The 22,213-nt window shown below is 38.0% G+C and overlaps 1 protein-coding gene across 7 annotated transcripts in view; it reads right to left on the bottom strand.

The window, feature by feature from the left end:
* LOC111142973 (oxysterol binding protein like 9) overlaps positions 1-22,213 on the bottom strand; it is a 175,697-nt gene that overhangs the window by 109,956 nt on the left and 43,528 nt on the right. For all 7 annotated transcript variants that reach the window (XR_002640297.1, XR_002640298.1, XM_022496334.1 and 4 more), the window contains one exon: positions 12,027-12,105. Coding sequence is in view for 5 of the 7 variants with exons in the window: in XM_022496334.1 (XP_022352042.1) it covers positions 12,027-12,105 (79 nt within the window). In the remaining 2 variants the exon portion in view is untranslated. The remainder of the gene's footprint in view (positions 1-12,026; positions 12,106-22,213) is intronic.

Below are 22,213 nucleotides of genomic sequence, written 5' to 3'. Positions count from 1 at the left end.
ACATCCCCCTCACATTCTGCAAGTCTCTGTTCAACTCACAGAGCCTATTTTCATGCATATTTTCAAATACACATTATATAATATACTAATCATTTCCTTTATATGTCTTCATTTACTCTCCACACTAACACCTACCAAGCCGTGTTCCAAACTGGGTAAAAAACTACTGGTGGGAATGCAAGTTGGTGCAGCCACTCTGGAAAACAGTATGGAGGCTCCTCAGAAAGTTGGAAATAGAGCTACCCTATGACCCAGCAATCACACTACGGAGTGTCTACCGTAAAGATACAAATGTAGTGATCTGAAGGGGCACATTCACCCAAATGTTTATAGCAGTAATATCCACAATAGCCAAACTGTGGAAAAAACCTAGATGTCCATCAACAGATGAATGGATAAAGAAGATGTGGTGTGTATATATACACAATGGAATACTATGCAGCCATCAAAAAACCCAAAATCTTGCCATTTGCAACAATGTGAATGGAACTACATGGTATTATGCTAAGCGAAATAAGACAATCAGAGAAAGATAATTATCATATGATCTCTCTGATATGAGGAATCTGAGAGGCCGGGTGTGGGGTCACTGGGGGTAGGCAGGGAAAAAAATGAAACAAGATGGGACTGGGGAGGGAGACAAACCATGAGAGAGACTCTTAATCTCAGGAAACAAACTGAGGGTTGCAGGGGGTGGGGGGTAGTGATAGGGTTGCTGGGTTATGGACACTGGGGAGGGTATGTGCTATGGTGAGTGCTATGAAATGTGTAAGCCTGATGATTCACAGACCTGTACCCCTGAAGCAAATAATACATTATAAGTTAATTTTAAAAAGTTAAAAACTAAAAAATTTAAATTTAAAAAAACCAAACTGGGTAAAAAGATTATTTAATGGGGTGGCTGGGTGGCTCAGCTGAAGTCGAGCCTTCAGCTTGGGTCATAATCCCAGTGTCCTGGGATTGAGTCCCACGTCAGGCTCCCTGCTCAGTGGGAAGCCTGCTTCTCCCTCTCTCACTCCCCCTGCTTCTGTTCCTTCTCTCACTGTGTCTCTGTCAAATAAATAAATAAAATCTTTAAAAAATAATAATTTAATGCATATTAGCAATTTCTCAGATGGTAGGGTTAATGCATGAGTCTAAGACTACTTCCCATTCCCTTTTATCAAAGAAGGATATAAGAAAAAGATGAGCTAGCACCAACAACCAAGTGGACAAAAGAATGAACAAGTTACCAAACAAGAAATAAACACATTAAAACGTATTTTTGAAGGGCGCCTGGGCGGCTCAGTGGGTTAAAGCCTCTGCCTTCGGCTCCCGTCATAATCCCAGGGTCCTAGGCTCGAGCCCCATGTCAGGCTCTCTGCTCAGTGGGGAGCCTGTTTCCTCCTCTCTCTCTCTGCCTGCCTTGACAGCCTACTCTGTCTGTCAAATGAATAAATAAAAAAATTAAAAACAAAACAAACCCGTTTTTTCTTTTTTTTAATTTTTTTTATTTATTGATGAGATCTCACAGCAGGGCTCCCTGCTTTTTGGGGAATCTGCTTCTCTACCTCTCCAACTCTGTCTCCCTCCACCCCTCAACCCCACTCACCAGGCATGCTCTCTAAAATAAGTAAATCTTTTTTAAAAAATTAAAAACCTGAAAACTTTATACAGGATAACTCAATTTTATTACACACACACAAACTAAAGGATCAGAAGGAAATCCGCAAGCATGTTATGAATAATTATCTCTGGATGATAGGATTATGGTGATTATTAGTATCACCTTTATACTACTCGGTATTTTCCCAAGTTTCTACAGTGAGCAGGTAATTTACTACTTAAAAATTATGGAAAAGGGAATGATGGGATAAAAATGTAACTTACTAACAAAAAGTCAAATATCTACTCTAATCCTAGCTACTCAGTAAGCTCAACAGTCTGTAACTGGCTAAAATTGGAAAAATAACTTCAAATATTCAGTGAGGATCTTAAACAGAAAGCAAATTAAGAAGAGAAAAAGTATACCACAGATATCCAATCTTCATCCAACACAACAAACTGCCAATAAATGAATTCAGTGGCATTTCCCCCACTTTAAGGCCTACATCTAATTAAGAATTATAGTTGATTTACCTCCTTTACACAAGGTCTTTTTAAATAGTTATCTGGTTTTGAGGAGGGGTTATCATGTAAAAATCAAAAATATGAAACTGCAGGGGGAAATTTTTCAAAAAATCATTAATAAGATAATGAATTTATTTACTAATAATAAGGCTAGGATGATTATTTTAAAGCAGAAGACACTTAACCCTGCAACCAAGGGTTAGTCTAATGGTTAGGATAATGATCTATCCTTCTAAATGATTAATGTACCATGCTGCACTGATTAATATTAACGCAGTAGGGACGATGTTGCCCTAATATACTTGATCAATACAACTTTCCTGAATTAAACCCTTTCCTTTACCACTGGGCTGATTTGTAGTAATTCTGCATTTTAATAAATGAGAAAGTTCTAATGGATGGAGTTGAAAAGGTCAACTATCAGTCCAACCACAGATAACTTCTACTAAGACACAATTCCTGAAGATTCTTCTAATTTAAAGATTTTTTAATGTTTAAAAATACTGTATTTTGTCTTACGCAACTTGTGTTGTTTTAAAAGTATATCCAGGGGGCACCTGGGTGGCTCAGTGGGTTAAAGCCTCTGCCTTCGGCTCAGGTCATGATCCTAGGGTCCTGGGGATCGAGCCCCGCATCGGGCTCTCTGCTCAGCAGGGAGCCTGCTTCCTCCTCTCTCTCTGCCTGCCTCTCTGCCTACTTGTGATCTCTGTCAAATAAATAAAATCTTTAAAAATAAATAAATAAATAAATAAAATAAAAGTATATCCAAGTAAATTTGCAAACAAATTTCATACTTGAAATCATTTTGGAGAATATACTGCCTAAATGACATTTTCAGTAAAATCCTTTGAAAGTAAAGGATTTTAAGAAGAACTAAAACTTCTAATTTCCATCTTTAAAAAATTTATATTTATCACACACCAGGTTTGCTTAACCCAAGACACCCCCTCTCTAAGTAGGTTAGGGCATGCCTAGTAAGATAATCTAAGATCAAGACCAGGTCACCTGTCTCATTTCACGCGTATATAAATTGAAGATATTCCACCTAACGTGTAAGGGTGTTAGGAGAGGGAATTGGAATAACATGTGAAACCACGGGATCCAGACCAATGGCTAATGGCTCTCAAACTTCAGAGTGCATCAAAATCATTAGAGGGCCCATTCCCAGAGTTTCTGATTCAGCAAGTCTGGAGCCAGACCAGAGAGATTCCCTTTTTCTAACAAGTTCCCAGGGGATGCTGATCCTGCTGGTCCAATAGAACACTTCAAGAACTACTGATCTAGAGACACCTGAGCACTAATCCACCAATCCTGGACACTTAACTTCTCTAAACCTGTTTCTCTAACTCTAAAACTACCCTTACTGTTGAGGAGTTGAACTCTGGAAGGAATGTACAGTGCCTATTGAACACTCTGCCTGGTTCTTAACAGATATTTGGTAATAGTAATGGTGGCTGGTGTTACTACCTTCGCAACAAAGTAACGGAACATGCAGAACACTAATACCACACACACAAAAAAAATTTAATTGCATTAAACTGCATTGTAATTTAAAGTTCCTTATGCTTTACATTAATTCCTTTTCTGATAAAATTATAAAAGTTAATTATAAACTAGTTAACGAATCTCTACAATAACTATTTTGTAGCAGTTAGGAGAATGGCCCTAGAGCACAACTGTTTGTGTTCAAATACCAGTTCTGCCTTGCAAAATCTGTCTGTGACAGTTTCCTTATCTGTAAAATAAAAATAGTAACAGTACCTACATCATAAGATCATGAGAATAGAGTTAACACAAGTAAAACTCTGTATAGTGTTGGCATAAAAAAAAATCCAACAAATGTAGCTATCATTACTATCATTCCAATACACCATGAGTAACACTGTAAATCCTTATATATAAAGCATTAAATAGACACAATTTTATTTGAAGGTAAAATTTATTTGAAGGGTATTTTTCTAATTATTAGTGTGGACTATAAACTACCTAGTCTTCTATTATTGGGTTAAGCCATATGAACTGCTGACAGGCAACTGTAAATACAGTATTTGCACAGGTTGAAACTAATAGCTTTCATCCCAATCTCTCTGAACATTCCTTTGAGCCTGTTGATGGTTCCTCTCTAATGTGCTCCCAGATTTGATCCTTAGCTCTCTTCTCATTCAGATCTCCCAGAAAGGTCATACTCACTATTCTATGGTTTTAACCAGAGACTGAAAATATAGAGAGGTTTTATCTAGCTCACAGATGCGTTTCATTGGCTTACACAGTTTGTTGCTGTTATTGTTTAATTTGGAGATTTAACATACACATACTTAAATCCCACACACACACAAAATGTCTGATTTTCTGGCTTCTACTGAAAAACCTGACAATCTGCCAACACTGGACAAGCATTACCAAAAGCCTACAACTGTCTGGAACTAAGCAGCAACTAACCCTTCAAACATGGCATGAGCTTTCCAAATTGCTAAAATCTTCATCTAACTTTACCCCTCACTCATTTACTTATCTGCCTAGCTCTTAGGCATTCAATTTCTCAACTGCTAGTTCTACTTACTGATAGCCACAGATCTCCATCTTCAGTGCAAATTCAGATCCAATTGCCATCACCATCTATAGCTAGATGTGTCCCACAGACATAGGAGATCCCTCACCACCTGTACCTGTTTCCCTAGTTCCTCACCTTCAGATATTGACAACATCCAAACAGCAAGCCAAGCCAAGAACACTACCTTTACGACCACCATTCTCTCACCTTCCATTTCCCAGCAGTCACTCGTTTCTACAGATCTCGAGTCTAAAATCTCAAGCCTATTTCCTCTTCTCCTTCCCCATTATTACAGCTTTAACCCATTCAGGGCCTTACCAAACAATCACAACTATTTATCTAAGGCCTATGTTTTACTCTGTCTCTTCTCTGATTAAAACTCTGCTTTGCTGGCTCTTCACTGACCTCAGGATAAAAATATAACTTCTTTGTATTAGATGTACACCTCTGTCTCATCTCCTCCTCATCATTCTAGCAGTACCAAACATTTGTAGTTCTCTGAACACACTGGCAGCAACATATTTCCATGCCTTTGCACATGCTACAACATCTAACATCTAATGCCTAACAAACTTCTTCAATCTTCAGAAGTCTGCCACAGAGAAGAGCTAAAGAGGAAGAGGAGGGAGACAGAACCCGGTGATAGGAATCTTTTAATTTTTACATTATATATCCCTGCACATCTTGACATTTTTACAGTTACTGTTACTTTTATTTTTGTATTTTATTATTATTTCTTGAAGATTTTATTTATTCATTTGAGAGAGAGAGATACAACGAGAGAGGGAACACAAGCACGAAGTGGGAGAGGGAGAAGCAGGCTTCCCGCCAAGCAGGGAGCCCAATGGAGGGGGTCTTGATCCCAGGACTCTGAGATCATGACTGGAGCTGAAGGCAGATGCCTAATGACCAAGCCACCCTAGGCACCCCATACAGTTACTGTGATTTTTAATTTTGATTATTATAAAAATAATCACCTGGTAACAAAAAATCCTACTCCTCTGTAAAACACTGAGTAACTGTCTTTTTTGCCTCTTCATTATTTCAGTGTCTTATACATATTTCCACTGTGAGAGCACCTTTCATATTTCAGTCCAATTACTTCTTTACGAGCTCCCTGTCATCATGGCCTAAGTCTTATATACCAGTATACTCTCAGTTCTGAGAATGGGGAATTACACATACTATATACACAATTATGTTTGAGCTCAATAGCCAGTCTAATACCAAAACTGCTTTCCATTTACTGTCTAATAAAGAATCTACATGCAAATAACTTTAGCTGACAGATAAGAAAGGGAATGATTTTTTTTGCCCTGTTCAAGAAAAAAGAGGCAGTTCATAAAGATAAATTGGCAAATATTTTTCATCTCTGAAAGGACAGAGTGAAGTTGTAGTTTTCAAACCTGTTTAAAGCTCTAACATGCTAGGATTGTAATTTCAGTGATTACCTATATAGAGTATTTCTTCTTTTTTTTTTTTCAAATCTGAAGTTAAATTAAATTGACTTTGTTTTGGGGCGCCTGGGTGACTCAGTCAGTTAAGCATCTGCCCTTAGCTTAGGTCACGATCCCAGAGTCCTGGGATCGAGCCCCACATGAGGCTCCTTGCAGAAGGGGAGCCTGTTTCTCCCTCTGCCTCTGCCTGCCACTCGCCCTGCTCGTGCTCTCTCTCTTGCTAGCTCTCTTGCTGTGTCAAATAAATAGAATCTTTTTTTAAAAATTAACTTTGTTTTGATAATTTTATGGCATCTCTTTAAAACTGAAGATATTTTGAAATATCAAGTTACCAGAATTAATCATTGCAATGATAAATAATCTATTGTTTCAGGAAGGTGTTTTTTTTTTTTTTCCTGGTACCAATCCTCTTTATTATAAACAAATGATGTTTCAGCATACAAGATATGGAGGGTAGCTAGAAATTTAAAACCACAATGGAAAGGAAGGTGATTAACAACCTACCTACATATATTTTCATACACTTGACCTTCTTTCTTGTTGCTATGGATGAACTGTGCTCTTAGCAAAAGGCAATGCCTCCTCCACCTGTGTATCAGGTACCATTCTCTCTAGCCTTCTCAGGAACAGTCATCCAGCAATTCTCCCCCTTCTCTGTTGCATCAATTTTCCCCTTTTTACTGACACTGCCAGTACCACAAAAACATGCTCTTATTTCCCTTATCACATGAAAAAATTTATTACTCCCCTCTCCAGCTACTACCATATTCTCGCCTTCCCTTTACAGAAGTTGAAAGCACTGTATATTTCTATCTTAAAATTGTTCTTCTCGATATCCAAATGGCCAACAGACACATGAAAAAGTGCTCAACATCACATGGCATGAGGGATATACAAATCCAAAACCACAGTGAGATAGCACCTCGCACCACTCTGAATGGCTAAAATTAGTAAGTTAGGAAATGGCCGAGTGTTGGTGAGGATGTGGAGAAAGGGGAACCCTCCTATACTCTTGGTGGGAATGCAAGCTGGTGCAGCCACTCTGGAAAACAGTATTGAGGTTCCTCAAAAAGTTGAAAATAGAGCTACTCTATGACCAGCAATGGTACTACTGGGTATTTACCCCAAAGATACAAATGTAGTGATCCGAAGGGGTACGTGCACCCCAATGTTTATAGCAGCAATGTCCACAATAGCCAAACTATGGAAAGAACCTAGATGTCCACTAACAGATGAATGGATAAAGAAGATGTGGTATATATATGCAATGGAATATTATGCAGCCATCAAAAAAAAACAAAAACAAAATCTTACCATTTGCAATGATGTGGAGGGAACTAGAAGGTATTATGCTAAGGGAAATAAGTCAATCAGAGAAAGACAATTATCATCTGATCTCACTGGCAATGAGGAATTTGAGAAACAAGATGGAGAATCATGGGGGAAGGGAGGGAAAAATGAAACAAGATGAAACCAGAGAGGAAGACAAACCATAAAAGACTCTTAATCTCAGGAAACAAACTGAGGGTTGCTGGACTGGAAGGAGTCAGGGGGATGGGGTGGCTGGGTGATGGACTTTGGGGAGGGTATATGCTATGGTGAGCACTGTGAATTGTCTAAGACTGATGAATCACAGTCGTGTACCCCTGAAACAAATTATGTATTAATAAAAAAAGAAAAAAGAAAAAAAATTGTTCTTCTTGAGGCACCTGGGTGACTCACCCAGTTGGGCAGTCAACTCTTGGTTTTGGCTCAGGTCATGATCTCACAATCATGGGATTAAGCCCCATGTCGGGCTCTGTGCTCAGCATGGAGTCAGCTTTAGATTCTCTCTTCCTCTTTCTTTCCTTCCAGCTTGCATGCACTCTCTCTCTCAAATAAATAAATAAAATCTTAAAAAAAAGTTCTTCTCAAGGTTATCAGTGGACTCTGAATTGTTAAATCCTCTGATCCCTTCTCATCCCTCAACTTACTTGATCTATCAGGAACATATGACACAGCTGATCATGCTTCTCCCTTTTTAGATATACTCTCTTGGCTTCCAGGCTATCGCATTCGCCTAGGTTTCCCCCTCGTTTTCCATTGCTTCTTTTCAATCTTCTCTGCTAGTTTTACCTCAGCTCCGTTCCATTTAAATAGATGTTGGAATGCTTCAGGGCTCATTACCTAGACCCCTTTTGTCTCTCTACACTTACTCCTAAATTCTTGTGGCTCTAAATACCATCAATATGCCAATGACTCCCAAATTTATTTCTTCAGCATTAACTTTTCCCCTAAATTTGACACTTCAACTGCCTACTTGACATCCATCTGGATATCCGACAGGCATCTAGAATTGTTCGTAAGCATGTCCAAGGCTAAGCTTCTGATGCCCACATTCCCTTCCCCAAACTAATTCCTCCAATAGTCTCCCCATCCCAGTTAATGGCAGCTCCACTCTTGTGGCAAGCCAAAAATCCTGGTGTCAACCTAGACTCCTTTCTTTTACATGCTATAGTTTGACCTTTGAAATACAGTATCATATGATACACTACTACTTAACAATATAAAAGGAACAAACTACCAATACATGTAACAACATGGATGACCACGAAAAACATTATGCTGAGCTAAAATAAAGACAGACAAAAGAGAATACATAAGGTAAGACTCTATTTACATGAACCTCTCCAAAAGAAAAATCTGTAGTGATAGAAAGTAAATCAGTGGTTGCTTGGGGCCAGCGGCTGGCAGTAGATACTGGAAGAAGAAAGGAATCTTTCAGGTGATCTTAATGTTCAATTTCTTGATTGTGGTAGCAGTTATGACTAAATAAATTTCTCAATACTCATGGAACTTTACAATGTGCACATTTTATTGTATATTAATTATACCTCAAAAAAGTTTATTAAACATACATATGTAACTTAACCATTTCTCACTGCCTCTCTATCCCAACTGCTACCCTGTGGGAACCACCATCACCTCTCTTCTGAATTACAATAGCCTAACTAGTTTCCCTGCTTCTGTCCCTGCCTCCTACATTTTATTCTCAACAGTGGCCAGAGTGATATCGTTTAAAAATCACATCATGTTACTCCTCTGCTCAAAACCCTCTAATGGCTTCTCTTTTCGGTAAAATTCAACATTCTTTTTTTTTTTTTTTTTTGACAGAAAGACAACAAGAGAGGGGACACAAGCAGGGGGAGTGGGAGAGAAGCAGGCTTCCTGCTGAGCAGGGAGCCTGAGCCCCAGGACCCTGGGATTGTGACCTGAGCTGAAGGCAGACACTTACAACTGAGCCACCTGGGCGCCCTAAAATTCAACATTCTTACCATGACAGACGAGGCCTCCCATGATCAACTTCTCTGTTACCATGTATACTTCGTTTCCCACTATCCCTCCCCATGATTATTTGCATTCCAACTAGAAATGGCCTCCCTGCTGTTCTTCAAATGTGGCAGGCACACTTGCACTTACTATTTCCTCTGCCTAGTAATGATGTACCACCATCCCCAACAAAGCCTTAAAGCTTCTTCCCTCACTTCCTTCAGGTCTTTCACCACCATCCCAATGAGTCTTTCCCTGGCCACTCTCAAATTTCAAAACCTCCCTCTGCCTATACACAATCTCACTTCATTTCATTTTCTTCTTTCCTGCTTTATCTTTTTCTCCCCAGGATTTAGCACTCCCTTATTTATATTTTACTAGCATACACACACACACACTAAATATAAGTAACTTTTTATTTCATTGGACTTTCTCCTCTACCAGATGGATGACCCAAGAGGATAAAGAATTTTATCTGTTTTGTTTACTACTGTATCCCCAGAACTTAAAATAATGCCTAAAATGGATGTTGAATAAATGAATGTATCTCAACAAATTCTAGCTTTCCCTTTAACAGTTGATAGTAAGTAGAATTTGCTTTAGAGATGTCAACTGGTACTTTTATTTGCTTTTAAAAATTCCAGTGAATGAAATAAAAACTTCAACACATTTAAGCATATGCTAATATATATCAGCCAAACTTGCTTTCAATTCTGATCAAGAATTAAGATCAGACATTGAGAGCTTATCAAATTTTCAGAGATTTTCTTTTAAGTAAGGACCTATGTGAAATAACTCTCACTATTGCCAAGAATATACAGAATGAGGTCCTGGTGAATTCTTTACAAAAGCCAGATAATGTCATGTTATCTGAAGCTCCCCTTACTGTAACAGTAGAAAATAATCAATCTGACAGTCTCAGAACTAAGAAATCATTTTAAAAATACATTTAAGTCTTATTTACACTTGTTATTTAAATCGTTTCAGGAATTAAAGGAATTGTTTGTTTCATAAGCAAGACACATAAATATTGGAATATTTAACATAAATAATCTAAATAAATCAGAAGGTACAGGTGTCCTTGCTCTAGAGGTCTGAGTCTCCTCTCTTTTAAACAGGCAAACAATACAGCTTCCAGAAGTCCAAAGGAGTTATCTCCTTAATAACGGCAGAGGAGAGAATTCCATACTGCAGCCTTCACCTACATCTAGGAGCTGTTACCTGAAATGCATTAAAGTATTCATCTTTAATCAAGTAAAGAGTTTCAGCGTGGGGATGTTACCTGCTTTAGCTTATAAGCAGCATTATATAGTCAACCTAAATAAAAATAAAGGTCCTATGCTTTCATAATATTTAAAATGCTCTAAAAAGTTAAATGCATGGAAAATTTCAGGAAAGCATCATTAGTTAAGCAGTTCTGAGTAGAGTATGACCAAACACCATGAATATTTTAAGAATGCTTTTTCCTAAAAGCATCAGAGATACCACTATTGAGTTATATTGGCTTGTCTCTATCACATACAAGCTGCATCTTTCATTTCTACAAGTCAATTTCTTAAACAAAAGTGAAGAACAATAACTTCAATATACTATCCTAGCAATGGAAGGACAACAGCTGTCTCAACATCTTACATAATATACCTGGTCACTATTAGACCCCATAACCAAAACATTTTAAACTACAAACTTACTTAATATTTATTTACAACGGTATACCTAGCATCTATCACAGTGCATTGTCACTTGTAGTTCAGAGAAACTGCTAAGATCTCCAAAGCTTCTCATTTCTAAGTTTCCTGGGCGGCTTTAAATGTAAAATAGAGGTTACTCTGGATAAGCAAAATAACAAAAACATTAATAGCAAAGCTAATAAACACTTCTAATAGATGAGAGGTACATTAGGACAGCATCATTAAAATCGGCTTTTATTTGCTGGTTTAGAGTTTTCAAAGCAAGATGAAATGAGAATGATCATACAGTACCTTACCCTTTCTACCGGCGAACCATAGCATGCAATGTCGAAACATAGCAGTGGCAGATGGCATGGGTGTTATTAACTATAAAAAGGATAATAGCAGAGAAATGACGGCTGGCAGACAAGACACAGAAATACAGATGAAATGAATGCAAACTTGCAGTTCTTGAAGCAAAGCAAAACCTTTAAGCCAAAGGCTGCCACTAGCTTCAATTTAATTTACATTTTGAGTTCCACACTGACAAACACTGCAACCTTCACAATCAGCCTTTAAACTCTTCATGCAGAGGCAGAACCACACTCCTCGATAAAAGATCAGCAACCTTCTGTAAACACAAGCCAGCAGCAGCAGCAGCCCATTACTCTCTCCCTTCACTGATTTTTATCCTTTAAATTTTTAATCTCCGACTGCAGTGTGATCCACAGTCGTCTCAAATAGATCTGTATCCACTGCAGATACAAATCCCTGCCTAACCTGCAGTACCACTTCATCCAGAACGTTCCCGTGCACTCATTCATGCAGGATCAGTTGCAAAACCATTCAAGTCATCCAGCAAACACCCAAAAGAGGGAGGAAAGAAGCAGTTAGGGCTGTGAAGAGAAAGAATCTCTTCTTTTAGCTCACCCTGGAAATGGAAGGTTTTCTGATCAACAGTTATTGTGAAGGTGCTGTCGTCCTCATCGTCTATACCAATCACAGCTCCCTGTGAAACAAAGAGCAAAATCCCAATAAGGCAAACAATGACATCAGCAATATTCACTACTGCTACAGCCCTGGAATGCTCAATGCACCGAGGACACTGGCAGTAGGCTAGAAACAGAAAGGGGGAATCATTTGCTTAGCGAGGAAGAATTAAAAGAGAGGGGATGCCAGAGCACTGTTAATACTCTGCACAGCTACCTTTTATCCTTGCATGAGGGGCATGGTTGCGGTGAGAGAGGGAGGGGACAAACATAGAAGCTGAGTCTAGAATCCATGTTCAAGAGTCAGCCACTGAGCTTTTCTGAGCTTTGGACTACGCTCCAAAATGGGGAGCCAGAAACCTCCACCATGCCCGGTTATTGTGAGGCCAAAGAATGCAGGTCCTCTTCATCAGGCTGCTTCTGTTTACACTTGTTAGTGCAGAAATGCCAGGTGACACTTGCTTCAAAACATGGTCCCAATCACTTCTTCCACATGTGCTCCCATAACCACTCAGAAATGGCTCTGCAACTGTACCTTCCGCTGTGATGTGTTTATACGTCTGCCTCCTCCCACTGAACTGCCATGAGATCTTGAAAGTCGAAGACTGTATTATTTACTGATACATGACCTTCAAGTATACATCCAATATGAGTTTTTTTAAATAAAAGCACGAACAACTCCCCAAAAGATGGGGGAGGAGGAGACTGCATTTATTTATAAGTTGTTTGTTTCAAGAAGGTGGACAGGGTAAGTTTCAAATTTTTAAATATTTGTATTCAATTACGAACAGCCCATTAAGACAACAGGAATTAGAAGACTGGAAGCTATGCAACATATGAAGTGTACTGGTTAATGTCCTTAAGAAACAAGTGTCTAAAGTATTTCAGAGAAAAAAGCTAGGGAAAATAACATAGGTAAAATGGCCCAGAATGGTAACAAAAGCAGCAGCATGCCAGGACCTTGAAAATGGGGACTGAAAAGAATCAAGGGGCCAAAATACCTAATCCTATGAATAAAGGCTACTCCATCCCAAGAGGATTAGGTAATAGAGCTAAACATTTGTTAATCTCTTCTCGGAGGTTGTCTAGATAAACCCCAACTCTATCCAAATCCCATCAACTTGAATTATCTTAGTTATTCCTCAGTTTCAGATTGGGTTGGGACTTTTATCCTTGTTTTCAGTTAAGTAAAGTGTCTCCAGAGAGTATAAAGATATAATGACTTACCCAAGGTCACACAATTCATGTCAGAACCAGAACCACTGGCATGGTACCAAGTTATTCCATGACAGCAAACATAAACACATCTCAGGGAGTAATAAGCATGTGTGGGAACAGATCATTCCGGTTAACTTAATTTTGTGGTTACTGAGTTAACTTCTAATTTATGATATATCAAATATTTGCTAAGTTACAACTGAATACAAAAATATGTGCTAGATACAGCTCTAGAATATATAACAATAGTCCCTGCCCTCAAGGCATTAATGTTGCAGAGGAGGAGATAAAACATGCAAGGAGATGAGCATGATACAAAGTAAAAAGTGATCCTCTACGTGGATAACTTTGAAAACATTATGCTAAGCGAAAGAAGCCAGTCACAAAGGACCATAAAATTCCATTTATATGAAATGTCCAAAATAGGTAAATTCATAAAGACTAACAGTACATTTAATGGTTGCCTAGGGCTGGGGGGAGGGATAGAAGTAGGGTAACATCGAGAGTGACTGCTAATGGGTATGGGGTTCTTTATGAAAACATTCTAAAATTGACTGTGGGAATGGTTGCACAACTCTGTGAATACACTAAAAACACTGAATTGTATGCTTTAAATGGGTGAATTGCACTGCATGTGAATTATATCTCAACAAAGCCATTATAAATCACCCCAGTACCAAATGTTTGCTCTTTCTTTTGGGTCTCTTATTGTGAATTTACCAGTTATATAGTCAACTCAGATGGAAACCACTAGGTTCTACACACATTCTCCTTCATTCCATCACCACAAGTTGTGTTCATTCCATCTCTGAACTATAATCTCAAATATGCCAACTCTTCTTCATCCCATGAACTGCCAATGCCCTAATTCAGGCTCTCATCACTACATGCTTCATAGGCAATCTGTCTCCTTTCAGTCTGGCTACCTTTTAGTCCAGTCTTTGCTATTGCCAGAGTAGTATTTCTAAAGCACAGATTCTCAAATGAGACAAAGATATTTAAAAGCTTCCTTGGACTAATGTGTAAAGTCAACATTTCTTCATAATGCCATTCAAGATTATTCAAAATCTGGCCCAACCAACCTTTTCACTGTCATCAACCAGACCCTTCTACCTTTCTACACTCTAGGGGAAAAAACCAAACACACCAAGTAATTGCACTTTTTAAATGTTCTTCCTCAAGCTCAATTTCCAACCATTAAACAAAAGCAAAATGCTGTATCTCCTCCTAGCTACCACCTTTCTCACTGCTTTCACAGAGGAGCTTTTTGGAAACTGTCCACGCCTTAACCTTTCACCCACTCCTGTACTCTAGCTTCTTTCCCACCTACTACAACCACCCATCACTACTACCAAACTATACTCACAGGTCTCCATGACCACTTCAGCACTCTCCAGTTTTGTCATATACCACCAGTCAAAGGCACTGTTGCTGCTGCTGACCACTTCTTTATTGAAACTCTCCTTCAATGACCCTTAATGACCTAAGCTGTGCTTCAGAAATATTTCTACCTAAATACCTGTGACAACCTATACAGGAGAAAGCATTCTTTTCTTGCCCATTACACTTTTCCCTTCCTATATCCAAATGCTTCTCCGAAGACTCTGGAAGCTAGCTAACAACCTCCCAGTCCCATCAGGTCTTGCCATTACTCTGAACATTCACCCACACCTATAATCATTCTTGCTTCCTTTTCCACTTGTCATATGAAAAAAGAGCTCCATACCCTATCACCGTTCCTTAGGTCTCTCACTCTACCAACTGTCAACTTCTTTGACTACTGGCTCTTTCCCAATAGCATTTACGCATGTTCAAATTCTTTACCCTGTTGAACAACAACAATCATTTTCAATTACACGTCTTCATCCAGCAGTTCACACACCCCCTCATTCCCTTCCAGTCAAGATTATTCAGACTTGCCCAAACTCCTGCCTAAATTTTTTTTAACCTCCCATTCCTTGTAGGGTATGTAACTGTATCAGTGGCTCTTCTTCACCTTCAAATAAGGGTACCATATGACCTGATTTGCCTGAGACAGTTCAATTATTCCTCTTGTCCTGGTAATATAAGTAACAGTGTCCTGGTTAGGGGTTATGGTCACTCTGCCATAGCCTAGCCTACAGTGTCCTCAGTGATTTGCTCCATGCCTACCTCTCATCTCTTACCAAATGCTACAGCTGGACAGCTTGAGGTTTACCAACTGCCCCAGATTCTCTTCTGCCAAACATCCATCCTCTCCCTTTATTTGAGTTTAAACTACTAATTTTTTACATCTGGCAAAGTGAAACTCCTTTTACTAATCCACATATAAAATAATATTCTATTGTTAAGTGAAGTTCTTTACTATGGTAGTCCATCAAAATGCCAAAGTTTTATTTCAACCCTGCTTCTACGACCCACTGTCCCAACATAATAAGCATATATATATGTGTGTGTATATGTATCTATAGATATATAGATATATATAGATATGTATATCTATCTCTATATATAGATATATAGATATAGATATAGATATATACATTTTAGTGACTTTTCATGATTTTTCTTCTGAAGATAAGGGATGATTCAACCTTTCAGGTTATCAGTACTTGGGCTAACCAAGGAACATGCAGCTTCAGGGTCACACTATCCAAGTTCAAGATAAAAAGTAACTGGGAGTTGAGGGAAATTGGAAGGGGAGGTGAACCATGAGAGACTATGGACTCTGAAAAACAATCTGAGGGTTTTGAAGGGGCGGGGGGTGGGAGGTTGGGAGATCCAGGTGGTGGGTATTGGAGAGGGCACGGATTGCATGGAGCACTGGGTGTGGTGCAAAAATAATGAATACTGTTACGCAGAAAAAATAAAAAATTAAAAAAAAAAAAAAAGTAACTGGGGGCGCCTGGGTGGCTCAGTGGGTTAAGCCTCTGCCTTTGGCTCAGGTCATGATCTCAGGGTAGGAGGATAGAGTCCTGCATCGCACTCTCTGCTTGGCAGAGAGCCTGCTTCCTCCTCCTCTCTCTTTCTCTGCCTGCCGCTCTACCTACTTGTGATCTCTGTCAAATAAATAAATAAAATCTTCAAAAAAAAAAAAAAAGAAAGAAAGAAAGTAACTGGAACTAGAGTCTAGTGCAACCAGATGAATTTCCTGACTTTCCCTCTTCTCCTCTTCTCTATATACACAAACATACTTCAGACATGAGTCATAGTTCTGATACCAAAGAAGTTTTACTCTCATGGCTTTGAGGAAAAAAAACAAAACAACAACAACAAAAAAAAACAAAACCAACCCACAAAACAGAGTTCTGGCTATTTTAGAGCTAATCTCCCTTTGCAAGAACAGAAACTGGGTTGGTAAACTAGAAATAAAAAAGAAATGATGACTCTCCTCTGGGACACAGATTGCTCACACAACTCCTAAAAGGAAGGTAGACAGTGCTAAGAATACACAGCACAGCTACTCCCACAGTAACTTCACAACCACGTATTTTTCTCTCCCTGGTGAAATATTAGAAATTTCTTACACTCATGTAACACATTTAAATATGGTGTTGGAGATTTAGGCAGAACAGGTATTACTCTTAGAAAACTGAAGCTCAGAAAGGTTTAAAAAAACACCAAAAACTGCAACCTAAAAAGCAGGAGAATTGAGGTCTTACAATTCCTGATTCAAAGCCCTCTCTTAACACTGCATTATTATAATAAGCAATATTCACTAATTACTTCTACACATTTATTAAATGCCTATTCTAAGCCAGGAACATTAATAGCCAGGGAATGTAAATAGGAATAAAATACATCTCTGCCCTGGAAGAGCACATCACCTAGAGGAAAAAAAAAGAGGAGTCAACAAAATGGAGGGAAGGAGGAAAGCTTGAGGTTTAGCCTGCTTACCAAGGATGCTGCTGCATGGAGAACCTACTTTAACATCATTCATTGATTCAGCAAGTATTTTATTCTAGGTAATAGTAATAGAACAGCAAACAATTTTTTTTCACTCAATACTGAGATTTGTTCATTTTAAATAATACATACATATACATACATCTTTATACACATATACATACATATTTTCCATGCTGAGAATGTATGTAGGTACATACACAATCCATTTTGAGAAATATATATATACATTTTACCTGCTATGTAGTATTCCATTATATAAGTATACCACAATGTATCACTTCTCCTATGCAGAACATTTAGGTTATTTTTAATTTTTCCTATTCCAATAATCCAGCAATAACCATCACTGTATTCTCCTGGTAAAAGTGTCAAGCATATGCTCTGAAATGGAATAGAATTCCACTCTTCTGTGGAGCTGGACATCCTTTCAACTTTACTAAATACTCCAAACTGGCTCTCCTAAGTGGTTGCACTGATTTATGTCCCAACCAGCACCGTACTGATTCAGCAGAGTTCCTATACCCCCTAGTCACTAGCCAACACTAAGTATAATCAGACTTTATAAATTCTTGGCAACATCACAAAAATACTATATTCCTGAAGTTTTAATTTGCATTTTCTGTTATCACTGAGAATAAGAACCTGGTCACATTTATTGCCAAGATCTTATTTCCTCTTACATGAATTGAGTGTGCATATCCTTTGTACATTTTCTTTTGGGGTATTCTTTTATCTTTTGGGGCATTCTTTTTGTCTTTTGTATGTGTTCTCTGGGTTTTATCTTTTTTATCCATTTGTAGGATTTCTTTATATATTCTGGATATTAATCCTTTGTCAGTTCTACGCAATGTAAATATCTTCTCTCCTGGCCATGGGCTATTTTTCTCTTTAATTGTGGTGTCTTTTGGTTGGTGGTAGTGTTCAAAGGTTTTAAAATTCGAATGCTGTCAAATCTATGAATCTCTTCTATCATGGTTTGTGCTTTAAAACATCCTATTCTGTCTTGACGTCATCAAGACTTTCTTCTATACAATTCTTATAAAAATGAATTTTCATTTTATACCTTTAATACTTCTGGAAATTTTTGCGTATAGCATGAGGTAAGTAAATTTTATTTTTTCCATATGACCCAGCTTCATTTACTGAGTGACAATGTCTGACTTACAATGCTGTCATATTCTCAACTCCCATAGTTGTGTGGTTCTACTTCTCTTCTGTGCCACTGATCAAATCCTCTCCCCATATACTAAGACCATATCATTTTAATTACCACAGTTTCATAAAAAGCCTTAACATCTGGAATGGCAAGTCCCCCAACTCTTTATTCTTCAATTTTTTTTCTTGCCTCTTTACCATTTTAAATGACTTTCAGAATCACCTTACCAAGTTTTTTGATAAGCCTATTTGTGGTTTTGACTGAATCAAATGTCTTTATAGATTTAAAGGAAATAAGCATATACATGATAGAGTCTAACAAGCAGGAACAGTATAGAGCTTTTTCAATGTTCAGATCTTCCTTTAGTCTTGCAATGATGTCTTACAATTTTCCTCCATCAAAGGAGTGCATTTCTCTTGTAATACATATTCCTAATAATATACAGTTCTCATTATGAACATTTTTAAAAGATTTTATTTATTTACTTGACAGAGAGAGACAGTGAAGAGAAGGAATACAAGCAGGGGAAGTGGTAGAGGGAAAAGCAAGCTTCCTGCTGAGCAGGGAGCCTGAGGCAGTGCTGGATCCCTAAACCCATGACCTAGGCCAAAGGCAGATGCTTCACCAACTGAGCCACCCAGGTACCCCTATTATAAATATTTTTTAATAAATTTTTCCTAACTGTCTGAGGGTCATATGAGGAATGCTATGTTTTCTGCATATTGATTTCATATCCAATAACTTTGCTGAAGGTTAGTCATTTAAATAGTTTTTCTGTAGATTCTTGTGAATTTTTTTCTAAAGATTTACTTATTTGAGAGAGAGAGAGTACACGTGAAGAGGACAAGCAGGGGAAGAGCAGAAAGAGAGGGAGAGAATCTTTAAGCAAACTCCCTATGGCACAGAACAGACATAGGGCTTGATCCCAGGACTCTGAGATCATGACATGAGCCCAAATCAAGAGTTGCAGGGCACTTGGGTGGTTCAGTCGGTTAAGGATCTACCTTCAGCTCAGGTCATGATCTCAGGGTCCCGGGAAGGAGTCCCACATCAGGCTCCCTGCTCAGCAGGGAATCTGTTTCTCCCTTTCACTCTCCCTTTGTGCTCTTGCTCTCTCAAATAAAGAAAATCTTTAAAAACAAACAAACAAAACAAAATCAAGAGTTGGACACTCAGCTTACTGAGCCATCCAGGTGCCCCAGGATTTTTTTTTCTACAGACATCATACCTGCAAATACCAATAATGTTTATTCTTCCCTTCCAATCTTTTTCCTTGAATTTTTTTCTCGTTCTCATGTTACATGTTTGCCAGGACCTATAGTACAGTTACAGAAACATCATTGGCAAATAACTCATTTTGATTCTTCCTTCCAAGCCTTTTTCCCTGTCTTTTGTCTTACAGCATTCACTGGGCCCTCCAGAGTACAATATTTAAAGATGCAGCAAAAGCAGCCACCTGTTTGCTGTGGATTTTAAAGAGAATGCTTCTACTTTTTCACTATTATCACTGGTAGCATTGTAGCCAATACCCCTCACCAGATTAAGACTATTCTTTTATTCCTAGCTTGCTTGATTTTTATGGCATGTTTTCATTTTAGTCACTGTTTCTTCTGCATTTATTCAAATGCTCATAGAGTTTTTCCTCCTTTGATCTATTAATATGTAAATAACTTCAACTTTAAAATTAGCATCCTAGTATTCCCAGAATAAATTCCATTTGGCCGTAATACCTTTTGTTTATAAATTACTGGGTGTGGTTTGCTGTATTTTGTTTAGGATTTTGACAACTCTCTATGTATTTTTAAGATTTTATTTGTTTATTTGAGAGAGCAAGCAAGCAGGACAGAGGGCATGAGCAGGGAGATAGGGGCAGAGAGAGAGGGAGAAGCAGACTCCCCTGCTGAGCAGGAAGCCTAACTTGGGGCTCAATCCCAGGACCCTGCGATAATGACCCGAGCCGAAGGCAGACCCCAACTGACTGAGCTACCCGGGCACCCCTCGACATCCACATTAATAAAGGACTCTGGCCTAAAAATTTCCTTTGTTATTTTCTTGTTACTTCATTATTTTCTAATTTTTAAATCTAATGCTTAGTTCATTCATTTTCGATCTCGGTTTTATACTAACTTAAGATAATAAATCATAGATTGCGCCTTAGATGCAGTTTTAACATGTGGTCCCTTCATTATTATTCAGGTTTAAATATTTCATAATTTCCATCATGAAATCTACATTCACCAATGAATTATTTAGAAGTATGTGTGTAAAGCAGTGAGTGGCTACTGTTTCATTAAGAGATTTCTAATTTACACCACTGTTGATAAAGAATGTTATCTATGTGATACTGCGTTTTTATTAAATTCTTTTTCTGTAACAAATATTTTTTCTTAAAGTCTATTAGGTCTCATATTAATACTGTTTCCAAGCTTTCTTTTGGCCAACATTTCTTCACTAACATTTCATCACCTTATTTTTAATTTATAATTATATCATACACATTCAGAAAATGTAATAAAGTGGTATCTATGTACCAATCACAGATATTAAGCAGAAGTTTACATCTTGCCCAAAGGAGGACATTTTCAGTGTCAAATTCATAGAGATGATGCTTGCAAAAAAGCTATTGAATTTAAAGGCAGAAATCAATAGAGTGATTTTTCATAATGAAATAACAAAACAATAGACAGAGGTTCTTACAGGATGCAGATCTAAGGGACAAAGTGAAGACATTCTTTTTTTTTTTTTTTTTAAGATTTTATTTTTAAGTAGCCTCTGTACCCAGCAATGGCTTGAACTCAAAACCCAGGATAAAGAGTTGCACCCTCTACCAACTGAGCCAGCCAGGTACCCCCAAAAGTGAAGACATTCTTGAACTTACACATTAACCTAAAAATACCTTTTTGCATCCACTCTAAGATAGCAATGTAAGATGAATCCCAAAGCCTGAGACGTTACCATTTGAAAAAAATAATGTACAGTCAATGAAATAAGGCACTACCAAAAAAAAGCCAGTGCTAGAACTATTAATAATCCATGATAATACACTGCTGATCTCTCTTATGACAGACTAAAAGAAAAGAGAACAGATGATGTATCCCTCAGGGAAAATCAGTCAACTCTGATGACCAGCACAACTGTAAGTGGAGTACTCACTTCACTGGGCTGGGTAAAAATTGTTACTTGAAGTCGCATGTGGATTAACAGTTTTTGAAAACGCACAATACATTCAGCATAAATACTTTGTTGAGTATAATTCACCCTACTTTGGTGATTCCTAAGGCCCTACAGAATTCTTCTGAATCTGAGATTCATTTTATCAATTATAACACTAACCACCAGTCATTAAGAACCTAAGTCCCAAACATTGTGTTGGAATACTTTTTATTACATCAAATAATTTGATATTCATAATTCTATGAGTAAACAATATGACGCTCGTTCCAGAAAATAGGACTCAAAGCTAAATAGCTGAGTTGCCTGAGGACACAAAGCTAGTAAGCAGCAGAATCTGGACTTGAATTCCATTTCATACATGGCTACTTGTTTGTCTATATTACATACCACCTTTTTAATACTGCTACATCTCCCTTTTGCAGATTTTTCCTAGAAATATCAATGTTTTATTTTGGCTAATATGGGAAGGAGGGGGTGTCAGGGGGGTGAAATTAGACCCCAGGTCTCACCCAACCTTCTACTTTTCTATTAAGGCGAGGGCACCACCTAGTGGCATACACTTTGCCACCAATATAGTCAAAGACCATAAAAATACTGGGAAGGAAATGGTTTTTCACTGTTCTGCTTTCCTCCACTACCTTATAACAAGCTGGGAATGTCTAAATTAACTCCTATAAATAAAAAATAATAGA

This window comes from Enhydra lutris, unplaced genomic scaffold (genome assembly GCF_002288905.1).
Source record: "Enhydra lutris kenyoni isolate GAN:26980312 unplaced genomic scaffold, ASM228890v2 scaffoldscaffold9, whole genome shotgun sequence".
In the NCBI taxonomy this organism is placed as follows: domain Eukaryota; kingdom Metazoa; phylum Chordata; class Mammalia; order Carnivora; family Mustelidae; genus Enhydra; species Enhydra lutris.
The sequence above is the reverse complement of the archived record's forward strand: the minus strand, read 5'-3'. Positions and strand labels throughout refer to the sequence as shown.